We start from the raw sequence: 27,895 nt of genomic DNA on the forward strand, positions 1-27,895 counted from the left end.
TCCTTGCGAAAGACAGAGTCTCTTTTCATTATCCCTGATGGAGCGCGGAAAGGTCACCCGGCGTCAAAAGCCACCATTGCTCGCTGGATCAGATCGGCTATCCTGGAAGCCTACCGTGTTAAGCGTCGCGGAGCCCCTCCGGGTATCAGGGCCCACTCTACTCGAGCAGTGGGTGCCTCCTGGGCGGTGCGCCACAGAGCTTCCGCACTGCAGCTTTGCAAAGCTGCAACATGGTCATCGGTTCACACGTTTGTGAAATTCTACAGAGTCCACACCTACGCTTCGGCGGACGCCAGCCTAGGTAGACTGATTCTGCAGGCCGCGGTGGTGAGTCCGCTGGCCTGATGGAAGTTTGTTTCCCACCCCAGGGACTGCTTTGGGACGTCCCAAGGTCTCTGTGTCCCCCAATAAGGCGAACGAGAAAACAGGATTTTTGGGTTGCTTACCGTAAAATCTGTTTCTCGGAGTCTTCATTGGGGGACACAGCACCCTCCCATGTTTTACAGCTCCTGTTCTTACTTTGGTTGAATGTTTACAGTTGAGTTGTCTATGTTGTCAACCTATTCTGTTCCTTCTCCTACTGCTTTCTCACTAACTGAGGAATTCTCTGCCGGTCGGTGGGGTGTACACTGCGGAGGAGGAGCTATCTTTTTTTGTGCATAGTGTCAGCCTCCTAGTGGCAGCAGCATACACCCAAGGTCTCTGTGTCCCCCAATGAAGGCTCCGAGAAACAGATTTTACGGTAAGCAACCCAAAAATCCTGTTATTTTCTATGGCCACTTGATGATTACCATAGTAATTAAGCAGTTGTGATCCGGCCGTGTTCACACACTGCAGCTTCAGTCCATTTACACAAGATTTTTTTTTTGTGGTACACTTTTGCTAAGATTTCACAAAAAAAGGTATCACTGCCGAATTTTTTTTATTTTTAAGCTTGCATTTTTGGAAAACTTCTGTATCAGCAATGCGAGAACACAACCTTGTAGGAGTACTCACCTCAGCTATTCATTCTTATCCATCACAGCCGAGACGGCCATGCTATTTACACGACATCCACAGTTGAAATGGACAGTGCCAGACCATGGCACATCCCGCTCAGGGGGTCTGTACTTGTGACAGACTAGTACTGTCATGGCTGAGATGGGAATACCACTTTTTGTAGTTCACTCCCTTTTAACACTTCCCAACTCTGTCTATAGTTTGCTGATTGTTGGACTTTAATTGAGCATATCTGTCAGCCTAGAACGACTGCTCAAACAAAGCTCAGGCACCCCCCCCCCCCCCACTCGCTTTTTATCTCCAGTGAGAGATAGATGGAAAACAAGAGGTGGAGGGTGGGATGCACAGAACTGGTTTGTCACACTAAGGGTATGTGCACATGTTGCGGATTTTGCTGCAGTACAATGCAAATCAATGGGATTTCAAAACCACAGTGCACATGCTGCGGATTTGCTGCGGTTTTAAATCCGCAACATGTCAATTCTTTGCGGGTTCTGCAATGGTTTGACACCTGTTCCATTGTCCAGGTGTCAAACCGCAGGCAAATCCGCTGGTCACGTTTCCTGCGGTTTTACCTGCAAATCCACAGATTACTCCGCACTGTGTGCACTCACCTGAAGGCTGCGTGCACACGCTGCGGATCTGGTCCTGCGGAACCACAGCAGAATCCGCTGCGTTGTACAGTACCATTAAAATCAACGGAAAAAGAAAGCCACAGTGGACATGCGGAATTTTCCACGAGGATTTGCTGCGGTTTCAAATCCGCAGAATGAATTGACATGTCAATTCTTTCTGCGGATTCCCATCTGCTCCATTGTAGAGGTGATAAACCGCAGGTCTTCTGACCTGCAGATTTTACTAAATCCGCAGAGCATTCCGCAGCGTGTGCACGTACCTAAGGGTTCACCAAGTGCCTGTGCTTTGTTTGAACAGTCACTTTTTTGCCAACAGACTCCATTTAGGAAACAAATTTAAAATTAACTACCTATCCCCCATGCTTTATAGTGCAGTACTGTGCATGCATTTTTTTTTTTTTTTTATACACTTTGAATACAAAATTGAATAATCCCTTTGTGTTGCCCATATGGGCTCACACTGCACCTATGACTTTACATTAGTGCAGTCCTTGACACAGTAATGATTGCAAAGTTGTGGTTGGGTCGTTAAGACAATGAGGCCATGAAGGATGGCAAAGATTGCTGCATATTTCAGTCCGCATGTGACCGCAATAACCGGGACGGATGGCGTCCCGACCCAAAACGTACAGCTTCCTCCGAGCGAGGGCGTCCCGACCCAAAACGTACAGCTTCCTCAGCGCGAGGGCGTCCCGACCCAAAACGTACAGCTTCCTCAGCGCGAGGGCGTCCCGACCCAAAACGTACAGCTTCCTCAGCGCGAGGGCGTCCCGACCCAAAACGTACAGCTTCCTCAGCGCGAGGGCGTCCCGACCCAAAACGTACAGCTTCCTCAGCGCGAGGGCGTCCCGACCCAAAACGTACAGCTTCCTCAGCGCGAGGGCGTCCCGACCCAAAACGTACAGCTTCCTCAGCGCGAGGGCGTCCCGACCCAAAACGTACAGCTTCCTCAGCGCGAGGGCGTCCCGACCCAAAACGTACAGCTTCCTCAGCGCGAGGGCGTCCCGACCCAAAACGTACAGCTTCCTCAGCGCGAGGGCGTCCCGACCCAAAACGTACAGCTTCCTCAGCGCGAGGGCGTCCCGACCCAAAACGTACAGCTTCCTCAGCGCGAGGGCGTCCCGACCCAAAACGTACAGCTTCCTCAGCGCGAGGGCGTCCCGACCCAAAACGTACAGCTTCCTCAGCGCGAGGGCGTCCCGACCCAAAACGTACAGCTTCCTCAGCGCGAGGGCGTCCCGACCCAAAACGTACAGCTTCCTCAGCGCGAGGGCGTCCCGACCCAAAACGTACAGCTTCCTCAGCGCGAGGGCGTCCCGACCCAAAACGTACAGCTTCCTCAGCGCGAGGGCGTCCCGACCCAAAACGTACAGCTTCCTCAGCGCGAGGGCGTCCCGACCCAAAACGTACAGCTTCCTCAGCGCGAGGGCGTCCCGACCCAAAACGTACAGCTTCCTCAGCGCGAGGGCGTCCCGACCCAAAACGTACAGCTTCCTCAGCGCGAGGGCGTCCCGACCCAAAACGTACAGCTTCCTCAGCGCGAGGGCGTCCCGACCCAAAACGTACAGCTTCCTCAGCGCGAGGGCGTCCCGACCCAAAACGTACAGCTTCCTCAGCGCGAGGGCGTCCCGACCCAAAACGTACAGCTTCCTCAGCGCGAGGGCGTCCCGACCCAAAACGTACAGCTTCCTCAGCGCGAGGGCGTCCCGACCCAAAACGTACAGCTTCCTCAGCGCGAGGGCGTCCCGACCCAAAACGTACAGCTTCCTCAGCGCGAGGGCGTCCCGACCCAAAACGTACAGCTTCCTCAGCGCGAGGGCGTCCCGACCCAAAACGTACAGCTTCCTCAGCGCGAGGGCGTCCCGACCCAAAACGTACAGCTTCCTCAGCGCGAGGGCGTCCCGACCCAAAACGTACAGCTTCCTCAGCGCGAGGGCGTCCCGACCCAAAACGTACAGCTTCCTCAGCGCGAGGGCGTCCCGACCCAAAACGTACAGCTTCCTCAGCGCGAGGGCGTCCCGACCCAAAACGTACAGCTTCCTCAGCGCGAGGGCGTCCCGACCCAAAACGTACAGCTTCCTCAGCGCGAGGGCGTCCCGACCCAAAACGTACAGCTTCCTCAGCGCGAGGGCGTCCCGACCCAAAACGTACAGCTTCCTCAGCGCGAGGGCGTCCCGACCCAAAACGTACAGCTTCCTCAGCGCGAGGGCGTCCCGACCCAAAACGTACAGCTTCCTCAGCGCGAGGGCGTCCCGACCCAAAACGTACAGCTTCCTCAGCGCGAGGGCGTCCCGACCCAAAACGTACAGCTTCCTCAGCGCGAGGGCGTCCCGACCCAAAACGTACAGCTTCCTCAGCGCGAGGGCGTCCCGACCCAAAACGTACAGCTTCCTCAGCGCGAGGGCGTCCCGACCCAAAACGTACAGCTTCCTCAGCGCGAGGGCGTCCCGACCCAAAACGTACAGCTTCCTCAGCGCGAGGGCGTCCCGACCCAAAACGTACAGCTTCCTCAGCGCGAGGGCGTCCCGACCCAAAACGTACAGCTTCCTCAGCGCGAGGGCGTCCCGACCCAAAACGTACAGCTTCCTCAGCGCGAGGGCGTCCCGACCCAAAACGTACAGCTTCCTCAGCGCGAGGGCGTCCCGACCCAAAACGTACAGCTTCCTCAGCGCGAGGGCGTCCCGACCCAAAACGTACAGCTTCCTCAGCGCGAGGGCGTCCCGACCCAAAACGTACAGCTTCCTCAGCGCGAGGGCGTCCCGACCCAAAACGTACAGCTTCCTCAGCGCGAGGGCGTCCCGACCCAAAACGTACAGCTTCCTCAGCGCGAGGGCGTCCCGACCCAAAACGTACAGCTTCCTCAGCGCGAGGGCGTCCCGACCCAAAACGTACAGCTTCCTCAGCGCGAGGGCGTCCCGACCCAAAACGTACAGCTTCCTCAGCGCGAGGGCGTCCCGACCCAAAACGTACAGCTTCCTCAGCGCGAGGGCGTCCCGACCCAAAACGTACAGCTTCCTCAGCGCGAGGGCGTCCCGACCCAAAACGTACAGCTTCCTCCGCGCGAGGGCGTCCCGACCCAAAACGTACAGCTTCCTCCGCGCGAGGGCGTCCCGACCCAAAACGTACAGCTTCCTCCGCGCGAGGGCGTCCCGACCCAAAACGTACAGCTTCCTCCGCGCGAGGGCGTCCCGACCCAAAACGTACAGCTTCCTCCGCGCGAGGGCGTCCCGACCCAAAACGTACAACTTCATAGACCCGTAGCAAGCTGAAGTTCAGGTTGGGAGAACCACTATCTGTCTGGGCATTGCAGCCTGTATACAGATCTGAAGTCAGCCTTAGAAGTAGGGAGGAATAGTTTTTTTTTTTTTTTTTGCATAGCAATAACTCACTCAGATTCATTAGAAACACAATACGAAAGAAAACTTTTTTGTTATTTTATTAGGAATAATTTTTAGTGGGGTATGAAGAAAACATCAATTGTTCAGAAGAGTTCCAAAAAAAAAAACAAAAAAAACAAAATAAATTTTGCGTCATGAAGATATGTTCACCAATAAACAATAAAACATCAGCAGAACTATGATACAATGGGCAAAAAACAGTCAAGCTGAAAGCAACATAAGGAAAATAAAAATATACCTTAAATTGAGACAATCTGCTGAGAAATAAAACAAGCCGGGGGGCTCCTTCGGCTGTGGGCGCTCTCAGCAAAAAAAAAAAAAAATGGCATTATTGCAAACTCTGCAGCAAAGGCCTTTATCACCAGCCCTCATTGCAAAGGCAAAAGGAAGTGGTCTTGGCCAACACATGGTTAAAAGAAATGAGAATTGGTGTTGATTAATATAGTGTATCTTGATCTCCAAAAAAGGTTTTTAGCAAAAAAAAAAAAAAATGTTATTTTATTTTTTGGCATGGATGAAAAATAAATAGATATGGAATGCTACGTTTTAATTCAGCAGAAAGTCTTAAGGAATGACACAAAGATGGAGGAAGGGGGACACAAAAAAAAAAAAAAAAAAAACATAAGTAAAGCAAGAATCCTGCAAAGTGTGCAATAATTAAAACAGCCCGATTTTACATAGGAGAGCTGCGACCGACTCAGAAATGACATTGTGTTTGTCAGGAGAGAAAGAGAGGACATTACAAGGGGAGAAGGAGGGGAAGCAGTCAAATCTATAGCATCACAATAATTATTTCCAGGCATGTAAAGGAGAAGTAAAACCAGAAAAACACTTTCACAAAAGGGAGAATTTATTATTTTCCGCTTTATATCTAGCCACATAGCTCTGAAGGCAATATGAAAACCCGGTAAAGTACCGTAACCGGCAACAAAAGAATCTGGAAACTTTAGAGTTTTTGCCGCCCCCCCCATTCCATTTCTTTATACCATTTTAGAACTAGTTTGGATGTTACGCGCCTAGACCACTTCTATTCATTGTGTCCTCTGCTGAACACCGATCCATCTTAACGCTTGGAGAGCTCGTTAGATAGCCAGTCCAGTCCTTCATACAGACCGGTCCCCTGAGTTGCACATGTTGCTTGCACATACCACTAAGACGAGAGAGAGAGAGAGAATAAGTCGCAAATTTTTCCAAACTTCTTAGAAGTAATCAATATCAAATTTAGATGTATTTTTAACCCTTCCTGACCATAGGACTTATATGTACGTCCTACACCAGGTGTTCAAGAACAGCACCGGCTACATATGAAAGAAGGCAAAGGTGTATTCCCATGTTTAAGATGCTATCCCAATATGTAGAAGGTGTAATAATAATATTAGCAAATACCTCCACTTAGAAATGTATAACTTTTCTGATTGGCTACGCCTCTTTCCTCATGTGCAGGCATTGCAGGACCTTAGGTATCTCAGTGGTCTTAACCATGTATACCTAAGGCCCTGCAATGCCTGCACATGAGGAAAGATGTAGCCAATCAGAAAAGCTTTACTACATTTCTGACTGGGGGCATTTGGTAATATTAGTATTACACCTACATATTGGGATAGTATCTTGGAGATGGGAACACCCCTTTAAGTCCATCAAATTCAACCTGTAGCCTAACATGTTGATCCAGAGGAAGCTGAAACCCCCATAAGGAAGAAGTTTACGCTCTCAGGATTGTGGGGGTTCCAGCAGAAGGACCCGCAGTGATCATACATTTTACCCATATCCTTTGAATATACATACCCTCCCACAACCACTAGAAGGGTGGAAAAGGAAGGAGGGCGGTGGTGGAAAAGGAAGGAAGGAAGGAAGGAGGGGGGTGGTGGAAAAGGAAGGAAGGAAGGAAGGAAGGAGGGGGGTGGTGGAAAAGGAAGGAAGGAAGGAAGGAAGGAGGGGGGTGGTGGAAAAGGAAGGAAGGAAGGAGGGCGGTGGTGGAAAAGGAAGGAAGGAGGGAAGGAGGGCGGTGGTGGAAAAGGAAGGAAGGAAGGAGGGCGGTGGTGGAAAAGGAAAGGGCGGTGGTGGAAAAGGAAGGAGGGAAGGAGGGCGGTGGTGGAAAAGGAAGGAAGGAGGGCGGTGGTGGAAAAGGAAGGAAGGAAGGAAGGAGGGCGGTGGTGGAAAAGGAAGGAAGGAAGGAGGGCGGTGGTGGAAAAGGAAGGAAGGAAGGAAGGAGGGCGGTGGTGGAAAAGGAAGGAAGGAAGGAGGGCGGTGGTGGAAAAGGAAGGAAGGAAGGAGGGCGGTGGTGGAAAAGGAAGGAAGGAAGGAGGGCGGTGGTGGAAAAGGAAGGAAGGAAGGAGGGCGGTGGTGGAAAAGGAAGGAAGGAAGGAGGGCAGTGGTGGAAAAGGAAGGAAGGAAGGAAGGAGGGCGGTGGTGGAAAAGGAAGGAGGGCGGTGGTGGAAAAGGAAGGAAGGAAGGAGGGCGGTGGTGGAAAAGGAAGGAAGGAAGGAGGGTGGTGGTGGAAAAGGAAGGAGGGTGGAGGGGGTGGTGAAGAAGGAAGGAAGGAGGGTGGAGGGGGTGGTGAAGAAGGAAGGAAGGAGGGTGGAGGGGGTGGTGAAGAAGAAGGAAGGAGGGTGGTGGTGGTGGAGAAGGAGGTGGTGGATGATGTACTCACAGTCCTGTGGCGTAGAGTCTGAAGGTTCAACTTATCGGTCATCTCGCTGATGGCCATAGCATTGGGCAAATCTTGTTTGTTGGCAAACACCAGCAACACGGCATCCCGCAGCTCATCTTCTTGGAGCTGAAAACAAATGCAGCCATCTGTTACACGACCTTATTTATATGGAGTAGGGACTGCGATACAGCGGATATGATTGACTGAACAGGATCGCCCTAAATGAAGCCCACACTGCAGCAGCGGAATATCTTGTACCAGCCATCCACAACGCCATCTGCTGTAGTAATGCTGCTCCAAGAAGTCAGATCTTACGACCTGCAAGTAGTTACTAAAATGGGCAAGCTAATATCATTATGGACCTTCTTCTCATAGAACTGTTGTACCTTTCATCTGTTGTTCCTCCTGGTAATGTATGAATGATTTGACCACTGGGTGTTAACATTTCTCATCGATAGGAGGTTTCCCTACACAAGTAGGACACTTAAGGAATGCACAGTTCTGGGTTGCTGGGAGCTACAGCTAGAGTTTATGAAAGTGTTGCTTTTTAATCTTTGGCATATACAAAAATAAAAGACTGTGCCTCAAGGTAGTTAAGGAACTGACTGGATATTTTACTGGCTGATTTCCCCTGTACCAGTAAAAAGGTCACAATGGTGGACAACCCTTTAACCCCCTTGATTTCCCAGTTTTGCATTTATGTTCTTTCCTCTCCTTCTTCCCAGAGCCATAGCTTTTTTATTTTTCCATCAATATGGCCATGTGGAGTCTTGTTAGACGAATTGTACTTTTGAATGGCACCATCGATTTTTGCCATATAGTGTGCTGGAAAACGGAAAAAAAATTCCAAGTGTGATGAAATTGCAAAAAAAGTGCAATTCTACGATAGTTTTTTTTTTTTGGAGGTTTTTATTTATGATTCTTCAGGGTCATTACGAGTTGGCAAATACCAAACATGAATAGGTTCTATTTTCATTTAAAGAGTGAAAAACATCCAAAGTTTGTAAAATAAATAAATTGTATTATTTTCCGAGACCCGTATGGTCTTTAATTTTCGGGATCTGGAATTGGGTGAAGGCTTAATTATTGCACGCTGAGCTGACTTTTATTGATACCATTTTGGGGTAGAGACAATGTTTTGATTGCCTTTTATTGCAAAGTTGCAGCGACCACAGAAACCCTGCAATTGTGGCGGTTTTTTTCTCGTTATGCAGTTAACCCGATCGGATTGTCATTTTTGATAGATATGGCGTTTCTGAACGTGGCCATACCAAATGTGTGTTTTATTTTAAAATGGGGCGATTTGAAAAATTTTTGTTTCTACTTTCTGCAATAGTCTCCTTAGGAGACTTGAAGCTGCGGTCATCCCATCACTTGTGCTACACATAGCAGGGATCTCAGCCATGCTATATGAAAGGCAAGATCATCATCTATGAAAGTCGGCCACAGGTCGGCGTCCATAGGAGATCTGCAAAGACAAGCATGGGGGTCTTCCGCAGACCCCTTGGTTGTTATGCCAGGACCCATTGGTGCCCTGCAATCATGACACAGGGGCACTGATGGGCAAGGTTAGTGACGAGCATCCTGTAAGCTTGAGTTAAATGCTGCTGTCAGATTGACAATAGCATTTAACATGTTAGCAGCCGCAGGTGGATTACGATTCCACCCATGGCTGTTAGAGGCACACGACCGTTAATCAAGTCAGTGGTCATGTGCCGTAAAATATGCTGACTCAACGCCGAAGCCTGCATCAAATGCAAGTCGTGAAGAGGTTAAAGCCAGAAGCACACAGTGCAGCAGTGTGTGGACGACAGACACGCCCACCTGCAACTACCAATCAGTGCACGAGTTTGTGGTTCTACGGAGGCGTTACCTACAAACTTGTCTGCTCATTGGCCCCTTCACGTGTGTGAGTGTGATCACATGTACACCGCCAACAACCCTCCCGAGAGGAGCATCCATCATGCAAGTCATAAAAACGTGGAAATTGCACATCGTTAGACAAAAGTGGAAGAATTTTTTAGCCTCATCTTAGGCTCTTACCATCTTCTGTAACTCCTCTGCGGCTTCCTGGATTCGCTCTCTGTCATTACTGTCTACAACAAAAATGAGGCCCTAGAAAACAGAACAAACAATGAGAGCCATATTAACTCTAAATACAAAAAAAAAAAAAAAACTTTTTGCAGCTGCACCTCCACGGTGACATGTCAGTGCAGAGGAAATCATAATGTCATATCTTCAGCCAAGAGTCGCCATGACCTGCAGCCACTGAACGCATTATATAAGGCCCATCGGGCAGTGTAACATCTACAGTGCGTTATACATGAGCAGATTGCAGCTCCGTGTCACATCCTAATAAATGTTCCCTCACGCTGGGAGAAACGACAGGTCTGCCAGTAACTGGACGCTCTCTCCATGGCTGCAGAGAACTGGTCATTCACATCACACGCTGCCCATACACACTGACCAGAACAGAGGTTTATTAAAGCTTCTATGCTGCTTTAAAGGGAACCTGTCACCCCCTCCAGGCAGTTTTAACTAAAAGAGCCACCTTGTGCAGCATTAATGCCGCATTCTGTCAAGGTGGTTCTTTTAGTTAGCGTCCCTTCCACCACAGAAATAATCGTTTTTAAAAGTTGTCAGACATACCCGTTTTTTGACCGGTGGGGTGGGCAGGTCTTTCCCCCTCTGACACAGACGCCTCGCATCCATCAGTCATTCCTCCTTTCAAATTTGGCACCGCCTCCTCTGCGCTGTTTTCTTTTCCCTGGCGCCTGTGCTGTAGTATTTTTTCTTGGGCATGCGCAGTTAGCGCTGCCCGTTTTCCGCCCCGCAGTCTTCTGATTTATTCACACTGCGGGGCTGGGAATCTTGGGCATGTGCAGTAGTTCCTGCGGCTCTCCGTCAAATCACTCCCCCTCTTTCCTACTGTGCAGCGCCATAGGAATCGTCAGCTCAGCACTAATTCCTATGACACTGCACAGTAGGAAAGAGGGGGAGGGATTTGACGGAGAGCCACAGGAACGACTGCGCATGCCCAAGATTCCCAGCCCCGCAGTGTGAATAAATCAGAAGAGACTGCGGGGGCAGGATCTCGGGCACACGTCCACACAGGCGCGATAAGAAACATCATGTGATGTCATAGCGCTGCCCATCCTAACTGCGCATGCCCAAGAAAAAAAATATTACAGCGCAGGCGCCAGGAAAAAGAAAACAGCACAGAGGAGGCGGTGCCAAATTCGAAAGGAGGAATGGCTGATAGATGTGAGGCGTCTGTCAGAGGGGGAAAGACCTGCCCACCGGTCAAGAAACGGGTATGTATGACAACTTTTAAAAACGATTATTTCTGCGGTGGAAGGGACGCTAAATAAAAGCCACCTTGACAGAATGCAGCATTAGTGCTGCACAAGGTGGCTCTTTTAGTTAAAAATGCCTGGAGGGGGTGACAGGTTCCCTTTAAGAATGTTCTTTTAATTATCCCTATCTGACCCTGTGTCCATAAGGACATTACAAGTTTGCCTTTAAAACAAGCAACTTGGCCTGATACAGGTGTATTTACACACTGTGGTTAATTTCTTTGCTCTACCCCTCAAATGTATTCTGCAAATTCAAAAAATTCTACACATAAAGGACAATATACATACATTACAATTTTTCGGTGTGTCTTTAGCATTTTTTTAATGCCATTTTTTGTGCCTTTCGTTCTGGTTTTAGAGCAGACCTGCCTGAAAGTCTGTGGGCACATACCCTAGCATTTTCCTAAAGCCAACACCATGTGAATATACACTTAGGGTGAATGCATGCGGTGGTATTTTGTGCACATTTTCTGCTGCGCGTAACTAAAATGCACAAGCAGATTTTGTTGCAAATTTCACGCTACGCATTGCAAATAGAGAGTCCACAATGAAAACCAATAAAAACAAAGGACATTCTAATCTCAGAAAGTGACGGTAGCCGTATTCTGAAAATCCAGTCTCATTAGATAGGAATATATTTTGCTGAGGATTTCTGACACCGAGGGGCATTAACCCTGGGGTTGTCAGCTTACAAAACAAAAGCTGTAAATAGTATAAAATGGATACAACACTACTCCAGCAATGATGCCAGCGTGCGATCTTGGTCATGTACTGTACCGCTGCCATCACTGCTTGGCACTGAGCCATGATACCAGGCAGTACAGCAGGTGACCACCAAGGCTGAAGCACTACAAAAAAAACAAAAAAAACTAAGTGATGCTCACCCAACTGTATACAGCAGAGGCCATTCCATGGTCAGCTCTATACAGAAAGGCAAGATGTCACCGCCCCTCTAGCAGCAGAACTGCTGCATTTTGTTATTAGCAGGTGGAACGACGACGTCGTGTCTTCCTGTGTCAGCACAGGTCACAGAGCTGCATGCACTAGATCCAGGTAGTCATCACTTTGGCTGGTTTCACATTAGCGTTTTTTTGTGCAGCACATCATGCTCGTGCGTCATGCGTACCTAGGTTTAACATGGCGTGCACATGGTTTTGCGCTTGCACGCGTTCGAATGCGTTTTCGTGCGCATGCGCTTTTTCGTCGTGCAAGACACAACCTGTTGCATTTTTGGGTCCGCTGAAAGGCGTAAAAAAAATGCATGCGCACGGAATGCGACAAAATAACACATTACAGTCTATTACAGTCATTACAGTCACATTACAGTGCGCATGGACATGCGTTCGTCTGCGTTTTCGGGTGCACACGTTTTTGGTGTAAATGTGTAGACACTGGTTTTAACCCCTAGAGAACGAATGCGCATAAAAACAGCAAACGGATGCAAAAACGAATGATGCGTTTTTTGCATGTGTTTGTATTGCGCACAATGCGCTGCGCAAAAAACGCTAATGTGAAATTAGCCTTCGTTTGATATTTTTACAGCTCAAAGCCCCTGGGGATTTTTTTTTTACCCCCCTTAGGTTACCCCTTTAATGGTTTGTAAATTTAGAAGCCATGAGGCCAGTACTGAGCGCACACCTCACCTGTGTATTCTGGAAATAATGCCTCCAGAGGGGTCGGATTTTGTCCTGGCCGCCGACATCCCAGACGGTGAAACAGATGTTTTTGTATTCTACAGTTTCCACATTAAAACCTTTTTGTTTAAAAAAACAAAACAGATATGTAATTAGCTGAAAGCATCAAAACCCGAGCCTGCACTTCCAAACTATCACATCATCCCTTAACATTATGGGGGAGCTCAGTCACATAGCGTGGCAGACATCACAGCATGTGCACAGGATGTTTTGCAGAGGGATGGCTTATTTAGGAATAACTTCACTTACATTTTTTTGGCACAACATTTGTAAGTATCAATATAATAAGGAGCAGATTATGGATTGCTGGGAAAACAATCGATCCAGAGAACGGAGCTCCACAGAGTGAAGGTAGAGCATTCAGACTGGGATCTGCAGAGCCTTTCTCTGGATCGGTCGGGGACCTCCAGTGCCCAAGAAATTATGCCTTATCCAATTCTCACATTTTTTAAGATCTCGTCTTGCTGTCACTTATTACAGCACTTACCCTAAAAATGAAAAGTCCCATCATGCCGCCGGCTGTTCAGATAGATATATAGATCTATATATATACACACACACACATACAGGGCCGCAGAATGGGTGCACGAGAAGCACCCGTTACAGCTCCAGTATGTGAATTATTGGCACTCGTGTAGTCACACTTTTCTACATCTAATCTTCTGGCCTCTTATTGATTATCCATATTTATGGATTTACAAGGATGTTGTAGAGCCGGAGAGGAAGAACCACTGAAGGTACATTGCTGAGCTGTACTCTACGTAGCAGATGTTTAGATTAGCGCAACCGGTTATACACATCCAAGAGAGAATCTATTCACCAGACGCAGGTTCAGCAGCCACATCCGTAGTCCGTGGTCACTGGACAGGAGTCTTGCAAACTTTCTACCTACTGGAATCCCAGGCGCCTATTCTGATTTGTAGGCCCGATGCAACGTCATCATTGAGGAGTGATGTATGCACTAGGTATCAGAAGATGCAGGCGGGTAAGAGGCTTCCATCTACTGCCCCCTGACCACAATGTGGGTCTGTGCTCACCATTTGGTATGGTGAAGAACCTTCAAAATATACTGTACATGTACAGAGTTAATGGGGTTGTCCTACAATCAGGCCATAATTTCACATCCCGTCCATTCAAAGTCTAGGAGACCAGTGAAGCGCTCGGGAATCTTCGAAAGTCGCACAGACTGTGAATGCACGGATACTGGTTATGTGGATCAGCGATACATATTGACTATCATATCTTTGTGAATTGCTCTGCAGATGTACACCACATTTTGCTAGTTTGTGCTACCGCCTATTATAGAACTCAGAGCTGCATTCAAAATTCTGCTAGTTATTAGAAACGGTCATAAAAGCTTCTAGACAGGTGCACTCCTAGAGGATATCTACAGACTGCTTTTTCACAATGCTCGCTGCTAGAGCTCTGAAGATACCGAGCCATCAACAAGCGCTGCTCTGGAAACATACTCACCAATGGTGGGGATGGTTGTGACGATCTCTCCTAACTTCAGCTTGTACAAGATTGTTGTTTTACCGGCAGCATCAAGACCAACTAAAAAAAGAACACCTACATTAATACATCAGACGTAAACCTCCTCCTGCTATAAAATTATATAGTTACAGTGTGAGGAGACACAAACAGGCAGATAATGTGCGAACTAAAGCAGCAGACGCAGAGCCTGGAGCAGAGGAACAGCCACAGAACCAGAAGGACCGGTTCAGTCTGCGGTGAGGGCTTCCCCTACTGTCTGTGCAGCCGCAAATGGGAGGAGAGTCTGCGTTTTAAAAGGAGCAGAACTCCCCGGCTCCATTTCAAAGAGGACCTGTGACTCGCCATAATATACGGTCTTTTCTTTGGCCTGCGACAGTTGTACCCCTGGACTGAACGGTGCGCTCACCCCGGCTGCAACATGGGAGAAGAGCAGGGAGGGCGGCATCCAACGATCTGGCCAGCATGGCGCAAACAGAGCCGGCTTGTGTACCCCTTATCTAGGTAACAGGCTGGGCTGAGAGTGCAAGGTGGCTGGTGTCAGGCGCGACAGAGTCAGGCACAGGAGAACAGCGGCATTTACACCAGGAAACAAAAATTACATATCTATGGCAAGTGACAGGTCCCCTTTAAAACGTCAATATTCTTCCTAGGATAGTTCAACTACGGGTTGACACGGTCATAGGCCTCTTCTATATTTATTAAAGCAATTGATAGCCGATTTAAAGCTGGCCATACAAGTAGATACATTCTTTTCTCTAATATGCTTTTCACATTTATTTAAAGGGGTGAGAAAAAACAAAAACCCCAGTAGTGCAGCACTGAAGACAGACTGGTGTGGACTGCTGGAGGCTCTGGAGCCATGACTTTTACAGGAGGGTTCACAGATAGTATATAAAGGGGGCCTATCTTTTTCACTTACAGATAGTAGGGGAAAAAAAAAATAAATGCGGGACAGTTGGCGATTATAACTGATGTGGCGACTCCGGAGGGAGGATTAGATGCCGTTAGTTGGTTGTCGGAGTAAATGCACAATAAATCAATAATAATGACAGCGTAAATGTCAACTGTATAAGGTTACTCATCTCCAGTTAACAGAGCAAACAATCCATTGTCCCGTGACCAGCGCCAAGAATGTGCGGGATAATCGATGCTGATCACTGGGACGTAATAATGTCCTCGATCCCCTAGCGAAGCCCAGAGATTGTCAGTTACACCCATTACATCGGGTGTATACAACTGCCACGTTTCTCCATAAAACAGGAGTGAAAGCAGATGATATCTGCCCAAGATGTGGGATGGGTCCCGCTGATATTTTACACATGTTCTGGGTGTGTAGTTTTTGGAAACGCACTGTTGGGTTACTTAAATAGCATCTTTGGTGTCAATATCCCGAAGCAGCCTATAGTTTTTGTGCTGGGGTATGTAGATGGAGCAACTGAACACGAACATGAAAGATTGGCTATTTAAAGGGCACGTAACCAAATAAAGAAAAATTATAGCAGCGCACTGGTTAAGTAATCCTCCAAAACTTATGATAATTTGGTGACAGATGCATTTAGTAACTCGGTTAGAGGAAGGGGTATACACAAAAAAAAAAAAAAGGACCGCTCTGCACAAATATGAGGATGGAGTGCCCATCATGGTGCGCTGGGCTTGTCATTACTAGGTGCTACATCTGGGTAAACGTCTCACTTCTAAAATTACGTTAAATATATAACAACCTACGGTACACGGGAGTAATATGGGTCTATGGGAAACAGATGTGAGCACATCACAAAACGATAGCGTGCAGCAATCTGCTCCCACTTTTCTATGCACAGGTTCATAGTCTTTGTATTGATAACGTGATCACTAATATATGTGTAATTAACTTTGGAAAATATTGCAGCCTCTAATTTTAGTACCAATAATTCTTAATCTGTATCAGCGGGGTCTAGAACAAACAAAGGGTGGAAAAGGGCAGGGTGTATGGGAATGTGTGTTAATGTCTATGTTATATTAGGGGGGGGGGGGGGGGAATCAATAAAGATCTTTAAAAAAAACAAAAAACGAGCAGTCGGAAGACAAAAAAAAAAAAAAAAAAAAAGGGGTCGAACACAAAATATTGGTCAGAATCAGTCATGTCTGATCATTCACTGAAGAACGGCACTTTGTAGTTATTAAAGAGGCAAATGCTGCACCCGGGGATGGAAAGAAGAGCAACGTGTCATCAGTATCCCAATAGTAAGAAGTAATAGTGAGTCCTATATGAAATGAATAGAGGTGGCGGGCATCGTTACCAGTCCCATTCTTTATAGGGGGTCCACAAGTTGCTCCTCCACCAATCAGAAAATGAACACCTCCCTCATGGGATAGTTGTGTTGGGAATACATGGTCACTCTCACTAGGTGGCCTAAGTGGTGGGCACCCAGCAGTGACATTCCCAGAGGAGTCTATGGGGAGATCACACCATTAATCACACCTCCCCAGTGTGTGTTCACTCCAAGAATAGGTGTGTGTGGCTGGGACGTCCCTGGAGCTTTGTAGAGAAGGTTGCTGGAGCGTTTCCTGACGCCTCTCCTGGAGACTGAACAGTTTGGCTGTGTAATTGGGGACCTTCTCTCAGTCCCCGTTGACGGACACCCTAAAAATATTATTGTCCATTGCAATGCTGTTACTTTAGAGGTGGCAGTGGTGACTGATCCCTGCAGATCTCAATCCGCTGGTGTTTCTGCAGTTGCCGGCGGTGGATCCTTCAGACAACTCGTACGTCATCTAGTTGCAAAGCTTTTGTCATTTACATGCACACTGACCGACCGAGGCACTACTAACAGTCCGATGCCAACAAGCAGCACATGCTGCAAGCAACACAGGTAATGCACGGTCACAATCACCGGTGTCATCAGGCCTCACCAGATGGAGTCAACAGGACGGCGCCACCTGCAAAAGCAACGCCACCTGCTACCATGCCACGGGCAACGCAGTCACACGAGGGTTCACCAGCAAGTAGTAGGCCCTCAGACGAGCGCAGGAGAGATGCTGGCTGACAGGCTGCAGAGGACACCGCTGCGCCTGTTGCATCTCTAGCATTCCTTCACATTCCTCAAACACCAGTGATGAATGGTGCGATGCCAAGCCTGTCTGCAGTATGGGGGCACACCAACCAGCTTAGGCAGGCACTGCTGTTTTGACACATGATAGGATTTTTTTTTCTCATTTTTCTCAAGATTAGTACAATGAGGCTTATTTAAAAGGGCATATTGCTATAACAGCATCAGGCCATAATGATGGGGGTCCTTCCTGACCAACCCCGAGGATGAATGTGGCGACAGCATCAATATACTGATTTCCACCGTTCCTTCCTGCAGTGTCGCACCCAAGCACTGGAGTGAACAGAAACCTTATAAGAGGATCAGTCAGCAGATTTCACAATACAACAGCCTTCGTTTTTTTTCTTGTTTGTTTTTTTTAACACACCTGATGATATTGGTGTACTTAATGTGATGCCTTTTGGGAATTTTAAATTCAATCTCAGCTCCATCTAGATTCCTCAGTGTCCCTCCACCCTGCTGTGAAGATCTCACACTGCTCAGAACAAGCTGCAGCTGTCAAGTCAGGCAGGGTAGGTGGAGACTGAATACACTGAATAATGAGCTTCTCCCCACTCTTTAGCTGGACTTTGTGTATACAGAGGATGTGCCAACAGCAAGAGTGTGAATTGTATATGAGGATGTGATAGTCTAAGTGATCATTCACACGAAAACCTCGTAATTACAACATGTAAGTGTTGGTAACCAATGCCCAACACCTTCCTATACCATCGATCGGTGCTCCTTATCTGCCATATTGTATCAGCGCTCAGTTCTCCCTCCAGAGATTAGCATCGCCCAGACTGCTGCAGCGCCGCTCGTCTCCTCCGCTCCACAGACAACAGGCATGTTCTACAAAGACGGATTACACCGGATCCCCAGCTATATGGGTTACTAATCTGCCATTGATCCACACGTGAGCAGATTGGATCAGCCATTAGCTGACAAACGACAACACAAAAGGAACCAATCTGATGGGATCTTTCCCAACACAAGAAAAGCTTCCCTGTTCCTCCTGACTCCACGATAAATTACTGCCATGCTTTAAAGAGGGGGGAGAGAATAAACATTGGGCATGCAGAAATCAGACATGCATCATCACAGAAAAAAAATATATAATCTCTTATTTAGGATGCATTAATAAGTTTGATAAATTGGAGGAATTTTTACATTAACTGATCTAGTCTTAGGGCTTGTTCACAGTTAATGCTTCACCTGTTTTTTTTTTTTGAGGAAAGAATGCTTTTACAGCAGCAGCAAAGAATCATAGAATCGTAGAGTTGGAAGGGACCTCCAGGGTCATCTGGTCCAACCCCCTGCTCAAAGCAGGATTCGGCTAAATCATCCCAGACAGATGTCTGTCCAGCCTCTGTTTGAAGACTTCTATTGAAGGAGAACTCACCACCTCCCGTGGCAGCCTGTTCCACTCATTGATTACTCTGTCAAAAAGTTTTTTCTAATATCTAATCTGTGTCTCCTCCCATTCAGTTTCATCCCATTGCTTCTAGTCTTTCCTGGAGCAAATGAGAATAAAGATGATCCTTCTACAATGTGACAGCCCTTGAGATATTTGTAGACAGCTATTAAGTCTCCTCTCAGTCTTCTCTTCTGCAGGCTAAACATTCCCAAATCCTGCAACCTTTCCTCATAAGACAGGGTTTGCAGACCGGTCACCATTCTGGTCGCTCTTCTCTGAACTTGCTCCAGTTTGTTGATGTCTTTTTTAAAATGTGGCGCCCAAAACTGGACACTATACTCCAGATGAGGTCTGACCAAAGAGGAGTAGAGGGAAATAATGACTTCACATGATCTAGACTGTATGCTTCTGTTAATACATCCTAGAATTGCATTTGCCTTTTTTGCTGCTGCATCACACTGTTGACTCATATTCAGTCTGTGATTTAGTATACCCAAGTCTTTTTCACATGTGCTGTTGCTTAGACCTATTCCTCCCATTCTGTATATGCTTTTTTCATTTTTTTATTGCCCAGATGTAGTACTTTGCATTTTTCCCTGTTAAAAACCATGAATCAGCTTTTTTTTTTTTTTTTTTTAGCATTTTTCCACCCCTACCCGATTGTTCTCCCATTCCAACACTTAAAACAACAAAATAATTGAAAGGATAAAAATGTACAAAAAAACGACAAGGTATTTGACACTGAAGAGCTGCGGTTTGCAAAACAAATTATTTTGTGATTAGAATTGCTTTTTGACTAATGGATTAAATGCATAGAAAAAAACCAAAACGTTTTTTTCCTTTAGACTGGGTGAACTGTATATCAATACCACCTTAACTTCTTTCTATAGCGCCGACATATTCCGCAGCACTTTACATTAAAGAGGGGACTTGTACAGAAAATAGACATTATAGCATAGCAATAAACACATAGATCATAACAGATACCAAGAGGAATGAGGGCCCTGCTCGCAAGCTTACAACCATGGCTTTAAAAAAAAAAAAAAAAAAAAAAAAAAAAAAAAAAGAAATATTCAAGAGAAGCTGCCGGAATATATTTGTGCCGCCTCTCCTCACCCCATTCTCATTCGCTGTAAGTCTTCATCATTATCCTCCAGTGCTATACACCAAGTGTGGGGCAGACTGTCCTCCTTCCACATCACAAAGGACTCCCGGAACAGGAAGAGAGGCTTGCATAATGCTGAAAGGCGACAATAAGGAACTACGGCTCAGTCACTCACAGACAACACGCCCGTGTCTGCTGGATCACATTTCTGGATCCTATAGTGACTAGAGTTGAGCGATACCGTCCGATACTTCAAAGTATCGGATCGGAATGGATCGGCCGATCTTAAAAAAAAGTATCGGTATCGCCGATTCCGATACCGGAAGTCCCATTCAAGTCTATGGGACTTCCGGTATCGGAATAAGAAAAATCCTGTTTTTCCCTTGTACAGCCTCTCTGGGGTCTGTACGGGCCTTTCGGGGGGCTGTGCCGGCCTGCCAGGGGGTCTGTGCAGGCTCCGGTGGGCTGTGCCGGCCTGCCAGGGGGGCTGTGCAGGCTCCGGTGGTCTGTGCCGGCCTGCCAGGGGGGCTGTGCAGGCTCCGGTGGGCTGTGCAGGCATCGTCCGATGGGACTACAAGTCCCATCGGTCGATGCCTGCTACCATGACAGTGATTGACACATTAGCCAATGATGGGACAGTAGTAGTCCCATCATCCGGCTAATGTGTTGAATGTAAAAAAAAAAAAAAAAAAAATTACATACTACATGCATGCTACATACATACTACATGCATGCTACATACATACTACATGCATGCTACATACATGCTACATGCATGCTACATACATGCTACATGCATGCTACATACATGCTACATGCATGCTACATGCATACTACATGCATGCTACATACATACTACATGCATGCTACATACATACTACATGCATGCTACATACATACTACATGCATGCTACATACATACTACATGCATGCTACATACATACTACATGCATGCTACATACATACTACATGCATGCTACATACATGCTACATGCATGCTACATACATGCTACATGCATGCTACATACATGCTACATGCATGCTACATGCATGCTACATACATACTACATGCATGCTACATACATACTACATGCATGCTACATACATACTACATGCATGCTACATACATACTACATGCATGCTACATACATACTACATGCATGCTACATACATACTACATGCATGCTACATACATACTACATGCATGCTACATGCATGCTACATGCATGCTACATACATACTGCATGCTACATACATACTGCATGCTACATACATACTGCATGCTACATACATACTGCATGCTACATACATACTGCATGCTACATACATACTGCATGCTACATACATACTGCATGCTACATACATACTGCATGCTACATACATACTACATGCTACATACATACTACATGCTACATACATACTACATGCTACATACATACTACATACATACTACATGCTACATACATACTACATGCTACATACATACTACATGCTACATACATACTACATATATACTACATGCATGCTACATACATACTACATATATACTACATGCATGCTACATACATACTGCATGCTACATGCATGCTACATACATACTACATACATACTACATGCTACATACATACCACATATATATTACATACATACATAATACAATACATTCATACAATACATACATAGACATACAGTACATATAACATAGAGTAACATACTTACCAATACTTGTCACATTGTTCCCCGAAGCCATTGTCTTTTACGGAATAAATATTAACATAACAAACCACAAAAATACTCACCCACGATCCGAAGCAGTCCACGAGTGTGTCCCACGACGATCTTGGGTAGAGAACTGCAGCATCAGCTGTCGCTGCCGTTCTCTACGGGCTGCAGGAATCCAATGACGGAAGGTAGGTATCCTTCCGCACTGTATTCCTCCGCCACTTAAAAAAAAAAAAAAAGTCCCTAGTCTCACTTTATGCCATTGCTGTGTGGGAAATTCCCACGCAGCAATGGCATAAAGTGAGACTAGGGACTTTTTTTTTTTTTTTTAAGTGGCGGAGGAATACAGTGCGGAAGGATACCTACCTTCCGTCATTGGATTCCTGCAGCCCGTAGAGAACGGCAGCGACAGCTGATGCTGCAGTTCTCTACCCAAGATCGTCGTGGGACACACTCGTGGACTGCTTCGGATCGTGGGTGAGTATTTTTGTGGTTTGTTATGTTAATATTTATTCCGTAAAAGACAATGGCTTCGGGAAACAATGTGACAAGTATTGGTAAGTATGTTACTCTATGTTATATGTACTGTATGTCTATGAATGTATTGTATGAATGTATCGCATGTAGCACGCATGTAGCACGCATGTAGCACGCATGTAGCACGCATGTAGCACGCATGTAGCACGCATGTATGTATGTAGCATGTATGTATGTAGCATGTATGTATGTATGTAGTATGTATGTAGTATGTATGTATGTAGCATGCATGTAGTATATGTAGTATGTATGTAGCATGTAGTATGTATGTACTATGTATGTATGTAGTATGTATGTAGTATATATGTAGTATATATGTAGTATATATGTAGCATGTAGTATGTATGTAGCATGCATGTAGTATATGTAGTATGTATGTAGCATATATGTAGTATGTATGTAGTATGTATGTAGCATGCATGTATTATATATGTAGTATGTATGTAGCATATATGTAGTATGTATGTAGCATGTAGTATATATGTAGTATGCATGTTGCATGCATGTAGTATATATGTAGTATGTATGTAGCATGTAGTATGTATGTAGTATATATGTGTTATGTATGTAGTATGTATGTAGTATGTATGTAGCATGTAGTATGTATGTAGCATGCATGTAGTATGTATGTAGTATATATGTAGCATGTAGTATGTATGTAGCATGCATGTAGTATGTATGTAGCATGCATGTAGTATATATGTAGTATGTATGTAGCATGCATGTAGTATGTATGTAGCATGCATGTAGCATGCATGTAGTATGTATGTAGTATGTATGTAGTATGTATGTAGTATGTATGTAGTATGTATGTAGTATGTATGTAGTATGTATGTAGTATGTATGTAGTATGTATGTAGTATGTATGTAGTATGTATGTAGTATGTATGTAGTATGTATGTGGTATGTATGTGGCATGTATGTGGCATGTATGTAGCATGTATGTAGCATGTAGTATGTATGTAGCATGTAGTATGTATGTAGCATGTAGTATGTATGTAGCATGCATGTAGTATGTATGTAGTATTTTTTTTTTTTAACATTTAACACATTAGCCGGATGATGGGACTACTACTGTCCCATCATTGGCTAATGTGTCAATCACTGTCATGGTAGCAGGCATCGCCAGATGGGACTTGTAGTCCCATCGGACGATGCTTGCACAGACCCCCGGACATCAGCACAGCCCCCCGGCAGGCCGGCACAGCCCCCCGGCAGGCCGGTACAGACCCCCACAGGGTGCACAGACCACCGGCAGGCCGGCACAGCCCCCCGGCAGGCCGGCACAGCCCCCCGGCAGGCCGGTACAGACCCCCACAGGGTGCACAGACCACCGGCAGGCCGGCACAGCCCCCCGGCAGGCCGGTACAGACCCCGGGCAGTCCACACAGCCCCCCGGCAGAGACCCCCGGAAGGCCCGAAATGACGGCGCATCATGATGCGCACACACCGCGCATCATGATGACGTCAGGCTGTCAATCAACTTTGAACTTCCGATTCCGATGCCGACTTCCGATATTGAAAAAATATCGGAAGTCGGTATCGGAATTCCGATACAGCAAGTATCGGCCGATACCCGATACTTGCGGTATCGGAATGCTCAACACTAATAGTGACACCTGGGATTATAAGAGTCCGACCTTCGCTCTTCCTGAGTATCCTACCCTTGTGTCACCAAATCATCCTCTACAGACTGCTACCATGGGACATGCTGTGGCCACAGACCCACTTCTCGCTACTGCCACCTATTGGTTGCTGACCCTTTTAGGAGTCTCGTAGGAGATGGATTTTGGGGCATCAATACAGAGCTGAGCGATTTTTGTTTTGGGAGATGAAAGGAGCCTTAACTAAGTATAAAGTATTACTGAAAAAAAAAAAACCCATACAAATAAGCTCCATCTCAGAAGGAAAGAAATCTCTCGTTAGAATGCCTACAAAAGATAGACATCCTGTAAAGACCCCTGTGATGGCTCTGCAAGGAAATTTAACCCTTGTTGCCCCCCACATTAGTGAGTTACCTTGCAATCAACTTCTCACTGGAACCCTATAAAAAAAAAAAAAAAAAAAAACAGAAAGCAAAGAATGCCTACAAGTTGTTGGAAGATGGAGTGTTTCTGCAAGGAGCAGAGAGACACTAGCTGCCCATGTATTCAGGTGACAGGAGCACCCAAATTTTCTGCTTGCTCAAAACTACCCACATTTTTCACGAAGTTTGACGCCGTTTTGATTCTTTCCTAGATGCCTAAAGGGGATGTCCAAGACTTGGATACCATTATCAAATACCAGGCACCCCCACGGATCAGCTGTCCCTGGAACACTGTATAGTGGCCATTCCAGGGTACTGCAGCTCACACTGAAGTGAAGGAGAGCCGAGCTGCACTATGGCCACTACACTGGATGCAGAGCTGTGCTATTACTGTACTTCTGGCAGCCACCAGAACTAGTCATCTGCTGATCATTGATTTGTCACACTTGCACCAATCTGAATCGACATCTTTGGTGCACCTGTTTCGCCCCAGGTGTTGTCTTATTTTCTAGGGGAGATGATTTTTCCTAGAAGTCTCTTTATAGAGTAAGCAGCCGCGCACGCCGAATAAAACGGAATTTAGCAATCTTACTACATACAGGTGAATCATCCAATGGTCTGCGGATAAGTTTCAATCATGGCCAGAGGAAGAGGTTCAATGGGGTTGTCATCACGCGCTTGTGGATGATTTCACCCCTTTAAAACCAAGTGGTCTGAAGGCACGCTCTCTATTACTTGTACCACCAGGACGTTTAGACCCGACTTGTAGTTAGCCATTTATATTTCTACTCTGCCTCGAGGACCAACCTAAATATCAAGAATTTGGGAAATGCTGATCTAGGAAAGCCAATGCAAAACTACAGACGTAGTAGACTGCCCCCCCCCCCACCTTTCTTCTGCTTTTAATTTATTCCCGTCCTCCTCCGCCCCCAATGACGTGCATCTGCTCTCCAAGGTGGTCTGCATTTTCTACGCACACAATCCAGACATACAATGCTAAACTGGTCTGCATGTTATCACTGGTGATGAGGGCTGGTACCGCATGGTGACAGATCAGTTATACGAAAGGCATGCTAAAGTGCAAAAGTGTCACCTGAGGCCCACCAGGACCACAGATGCTGCACGTAACGTTACAAGGCAACACTGCAGCAGTAAAGCATCGCTCCGCCGAAAAGGCCTACTGCTTCCATTTATATTGGAGATACAATACATTGCGCTTTTAAAAGGTTTGTTGGGGCCAAAAAGAAGAGTTCTCCAGGGGGTCAGAGATATAAAAAAAACACAGATTTACACCTACCAGCGCAGGCCTCTCCTTGGTCTGCAATGTCACTGTTCCACCACCAACAAGTCACCTGCAGTTAATCACAGACGGCAGCGGTCCTGCTAGTGGTGTGACCTCACTTCCTGTGCGGCACCGAGCACAGCTGCCTGCACTAGATCCAGGTATGTGCCAACAGGCAAAGGGTTTTTTTTTCTTACAGCGTCAAGCCCCTGGGGAACGTCTTTCTCCGTAAAACCCCTTTAATGTTATTACAGATTGCTGCATTCCTGCTCCATTCCTCCAGAAATCCACTTATTCCGAGGGGGACCAGAAATCAGTCCCTGGGAGATGTGACGTCAGTGCTGCAGACAGTATCAGACACTGGGAGAATCAGTCGAGACTCAGGCAAAAACCCCTTTAAGTTCTGGACAACAACTTTAAAATGCAGGAATAAAGTGATCCATTAAAAAAACAACTTAGCACAATTCTGGACGGCATGGACAAAATAAACCAAAACCCTTTTTCCCCCCCAGAGAATTTATCACAGATTAAAGTGGCGTCTACAGCATTATAATTATTCTCTAAACCTTGTAACAGTGAGAGAAGGGGGCTGATCAGCTTCTGCCAGGAGCCCCCAGGGACCAGCACAGAAGCCATATAGACACCTGGCCGGGGCCCCCCGGGGACCAGCGCAGAAGCCATATAGACACCTGGCCGGGGCCCCCCCGGGGACCAGCGCAGAAGCCATATAGACACCTGGCCGGGGACCAGCGCAGAAGCCATATAGACACCTGGCCGGGGCCCCCCAGGGACCAGCGCAGAAGCCATATAGACACCTGGCCGGGGCCCCCCAGGGACCAGCGCAGAAGCCATATAGACACCTGGCCGGGGCCCCCCAGGGACCAGCGCAGAAGCCATATAGATACCTGGCCGGGGCCCCCCAGGGACCAGCGCAGAAGCCATATAGACACCTGGCAGGGGCCCCCCAGGGACCAGCGCAGAAGCCATATAGACACCTGGCCGGGGCCCCCCGGGGACCAGCGCAGAAGCCATACAGACACCTGGCCGGGGCCCCCCAGGGACCAGTGCAGAAGCCATATAGATACCTGGCCGGGGCCCCCCAGGGACCAGCGCAGAAGCCATACAGACACCTGGCCGGGGCCCCCCAGGGACCAGCGCAGAAGCCATACAGACACCTGGCCGGGGCCCCCCAGGGACCAGCGCAGAAGCCATATAGACACCTGGCCGGGGCCCCCCAGGGACCAGCGCAGAAGCCATATAGACACCTGGCCGGGGCCCCCCAGGGACCAGCGCAGAAGCCATATAGATACCTGGCCGGGGCCCCCCAGGGACCAGCGCAGAAGCCATACAGACACCTGGCCGGGGCCCCCCAGGGACCAGCGCAGAAGCCATACAGACACCTGGCCGGGGCCCCCCAGGGACCAGCGCAGAAGCCATATAGACACCTGGCCGGGGCCCCCCAGGGACCAGCGCAGAAGCCATATAGACACCTGGCCGGGGCCCCTTTAGCTGTGACAGGAGACGCTGGCCGGGGCCCCCCGTACACACACAGCTCTGTCAGGGCAGACGTGCAGTCATATCCTCGCTGTGGCCCTTCTGCTGAGCCCAGCTCTGTGCCAGTAGAGTAGGGGCCCCCAGGGCCGAGCCCGCTGCCCACACCGGCCTCTCCCCGCCTGTCACAGGCCGGGCCCGCACTCACCCATCAGGATTCGCATCTGCTTCTTGCCGAACAGCCGGGAAAAGAGCGAGGAGATGGTGAGGCCCATGGTCGGTGTTCGGCGGCCGCTGTGCTGCTCTCTGCTCTGTTACCCGGCGGATACTCGTCTCTCTGCCACGTCACGCTCAGCCCCGGCAGCGCTTCCAACGCGGTCCAAATGACGTCACGAACGCCACATCCCGAACTGCACCGGAAGTGGGGGAAGGGAGTAGGCGCGGTCTCGGCCACATGACCTGTAGGCGTGGCTTAGAGAGAAGGGAGCGGTTACTAAGAGGCGCGTGAGGAGAGGCCTGCAGGATGTGAGGGGGCGGGGCTTATAGATGTTCCACCACGCCGATTCCAGCGATACAGCTTCCAGCCCGGCAGATCCCCGGTGGCTGCTGCGCATGCGTCATTTAGGCACCTGCAAGGATTTTGAGCATGCGCAAGGCGGCCAGTGTCGCGTGACACTATGGAGAAAAAAGTAGTGTGACCTAATGATTGACTTAAGTCTTGTCTGATGGACCCCCCCCCCCCCCCCCCCCAAAGGCAAAATTTCGACCTCAACCCCCCCCCCCCTGCACATTGGTCACATGTATAGGCCCTTGTAGTGTTCTAGATACTATAAAGACATGCGTGCACCCCAACTGTAATAACTTCAGTCCAGGCCCCTTCCTGGTGTAATGTCCTCCACCCAGATCCCCTTCCTGGTGTCATGTCCTCCACCCTGGGCCCCTTCCTGGTGTCATGTTCCCCACCCTGGGCCCCTTCCTGGTGTCATGTCCCCCACCCTGGGCCCCTTCCTGGTGTCATGTC

The 27,895-nt window shown here is 47.7% G+C and overlaps 1 protein-coding gene across 1 annotated transcript; it reads right to left on the reverse strand.

Moving 5' to 3' along the window:
- Positions 1 to 5,054: 5,054 nt before the first annotated feature.
- On the reverse strand, positions 5,055 to 27,328 carry ARF4 (ARF GTPase 4). Its single transcript, XM_073569823.1, has 6 exons — positions 27,083 to 27,328; positions 14,206 to 14,286; positions 12,682 to 12,791; positions 9,726 to 9,797; positions 7,683 to 7,808; positions 5,055 to 6,182 (listed from the first exon to the last, which is right to left on the reverse strand). The coding sequence occupies exons 1-6, from the start codon at positions 27,147 to 27,149 to the stop codon at positions 6,096 to 6,098; spliced, it is 543 nt and encodes a 180-aa protein (XP_073425924.1). The 5' UTR covers positions 27,150 to 27,328; the 3' UTR covers positions 5,055 to 6,095.
- Between the last annotated feature and the right edge of the window lie 567 nt (positions 27,329 to 27,895).

Source organism: Dendrobates tinctorius, unplaced genomic scaffold (assembly GCF_039654945.1).
Source record: "Dendrobates tinctorius isolate UK_male_01 unplaced genomic scaffold, ASM3965494v1 ptg000027l, whole genome shotgun sequence".
Taxonomy (NCBI): domain Eukaryota; kingdom Metazoa; phylum Chordata; class Amphibia; order Anura; family Dendrobatidae; genus Dendrobates; species Dendrobates tinctorius.

Coding starts and splice junctions, on each gene's coding strand:
- ARF4 (XM_073569823.1), bottom strand. CDS start 27,149: ATGGGCCTCACCATCTCCTCGCTCTTTTCCCGGCTGTTCGGCAAGAAG. Junction 7,809..9,725: donor CAGAGGAGTTACAGAAGATG/GTAAGAGCCTAA, acceptor ATTTGTTTTCAG/CTCCAAGAAGATGAGCTGCG. Junction 6,183..7,682: donor AGACTCTACGCCACAGGACT/GTGAGTACATCA, acceptor CTCTCGTCTTAG/TGGTATGTGCAAGCAACATG.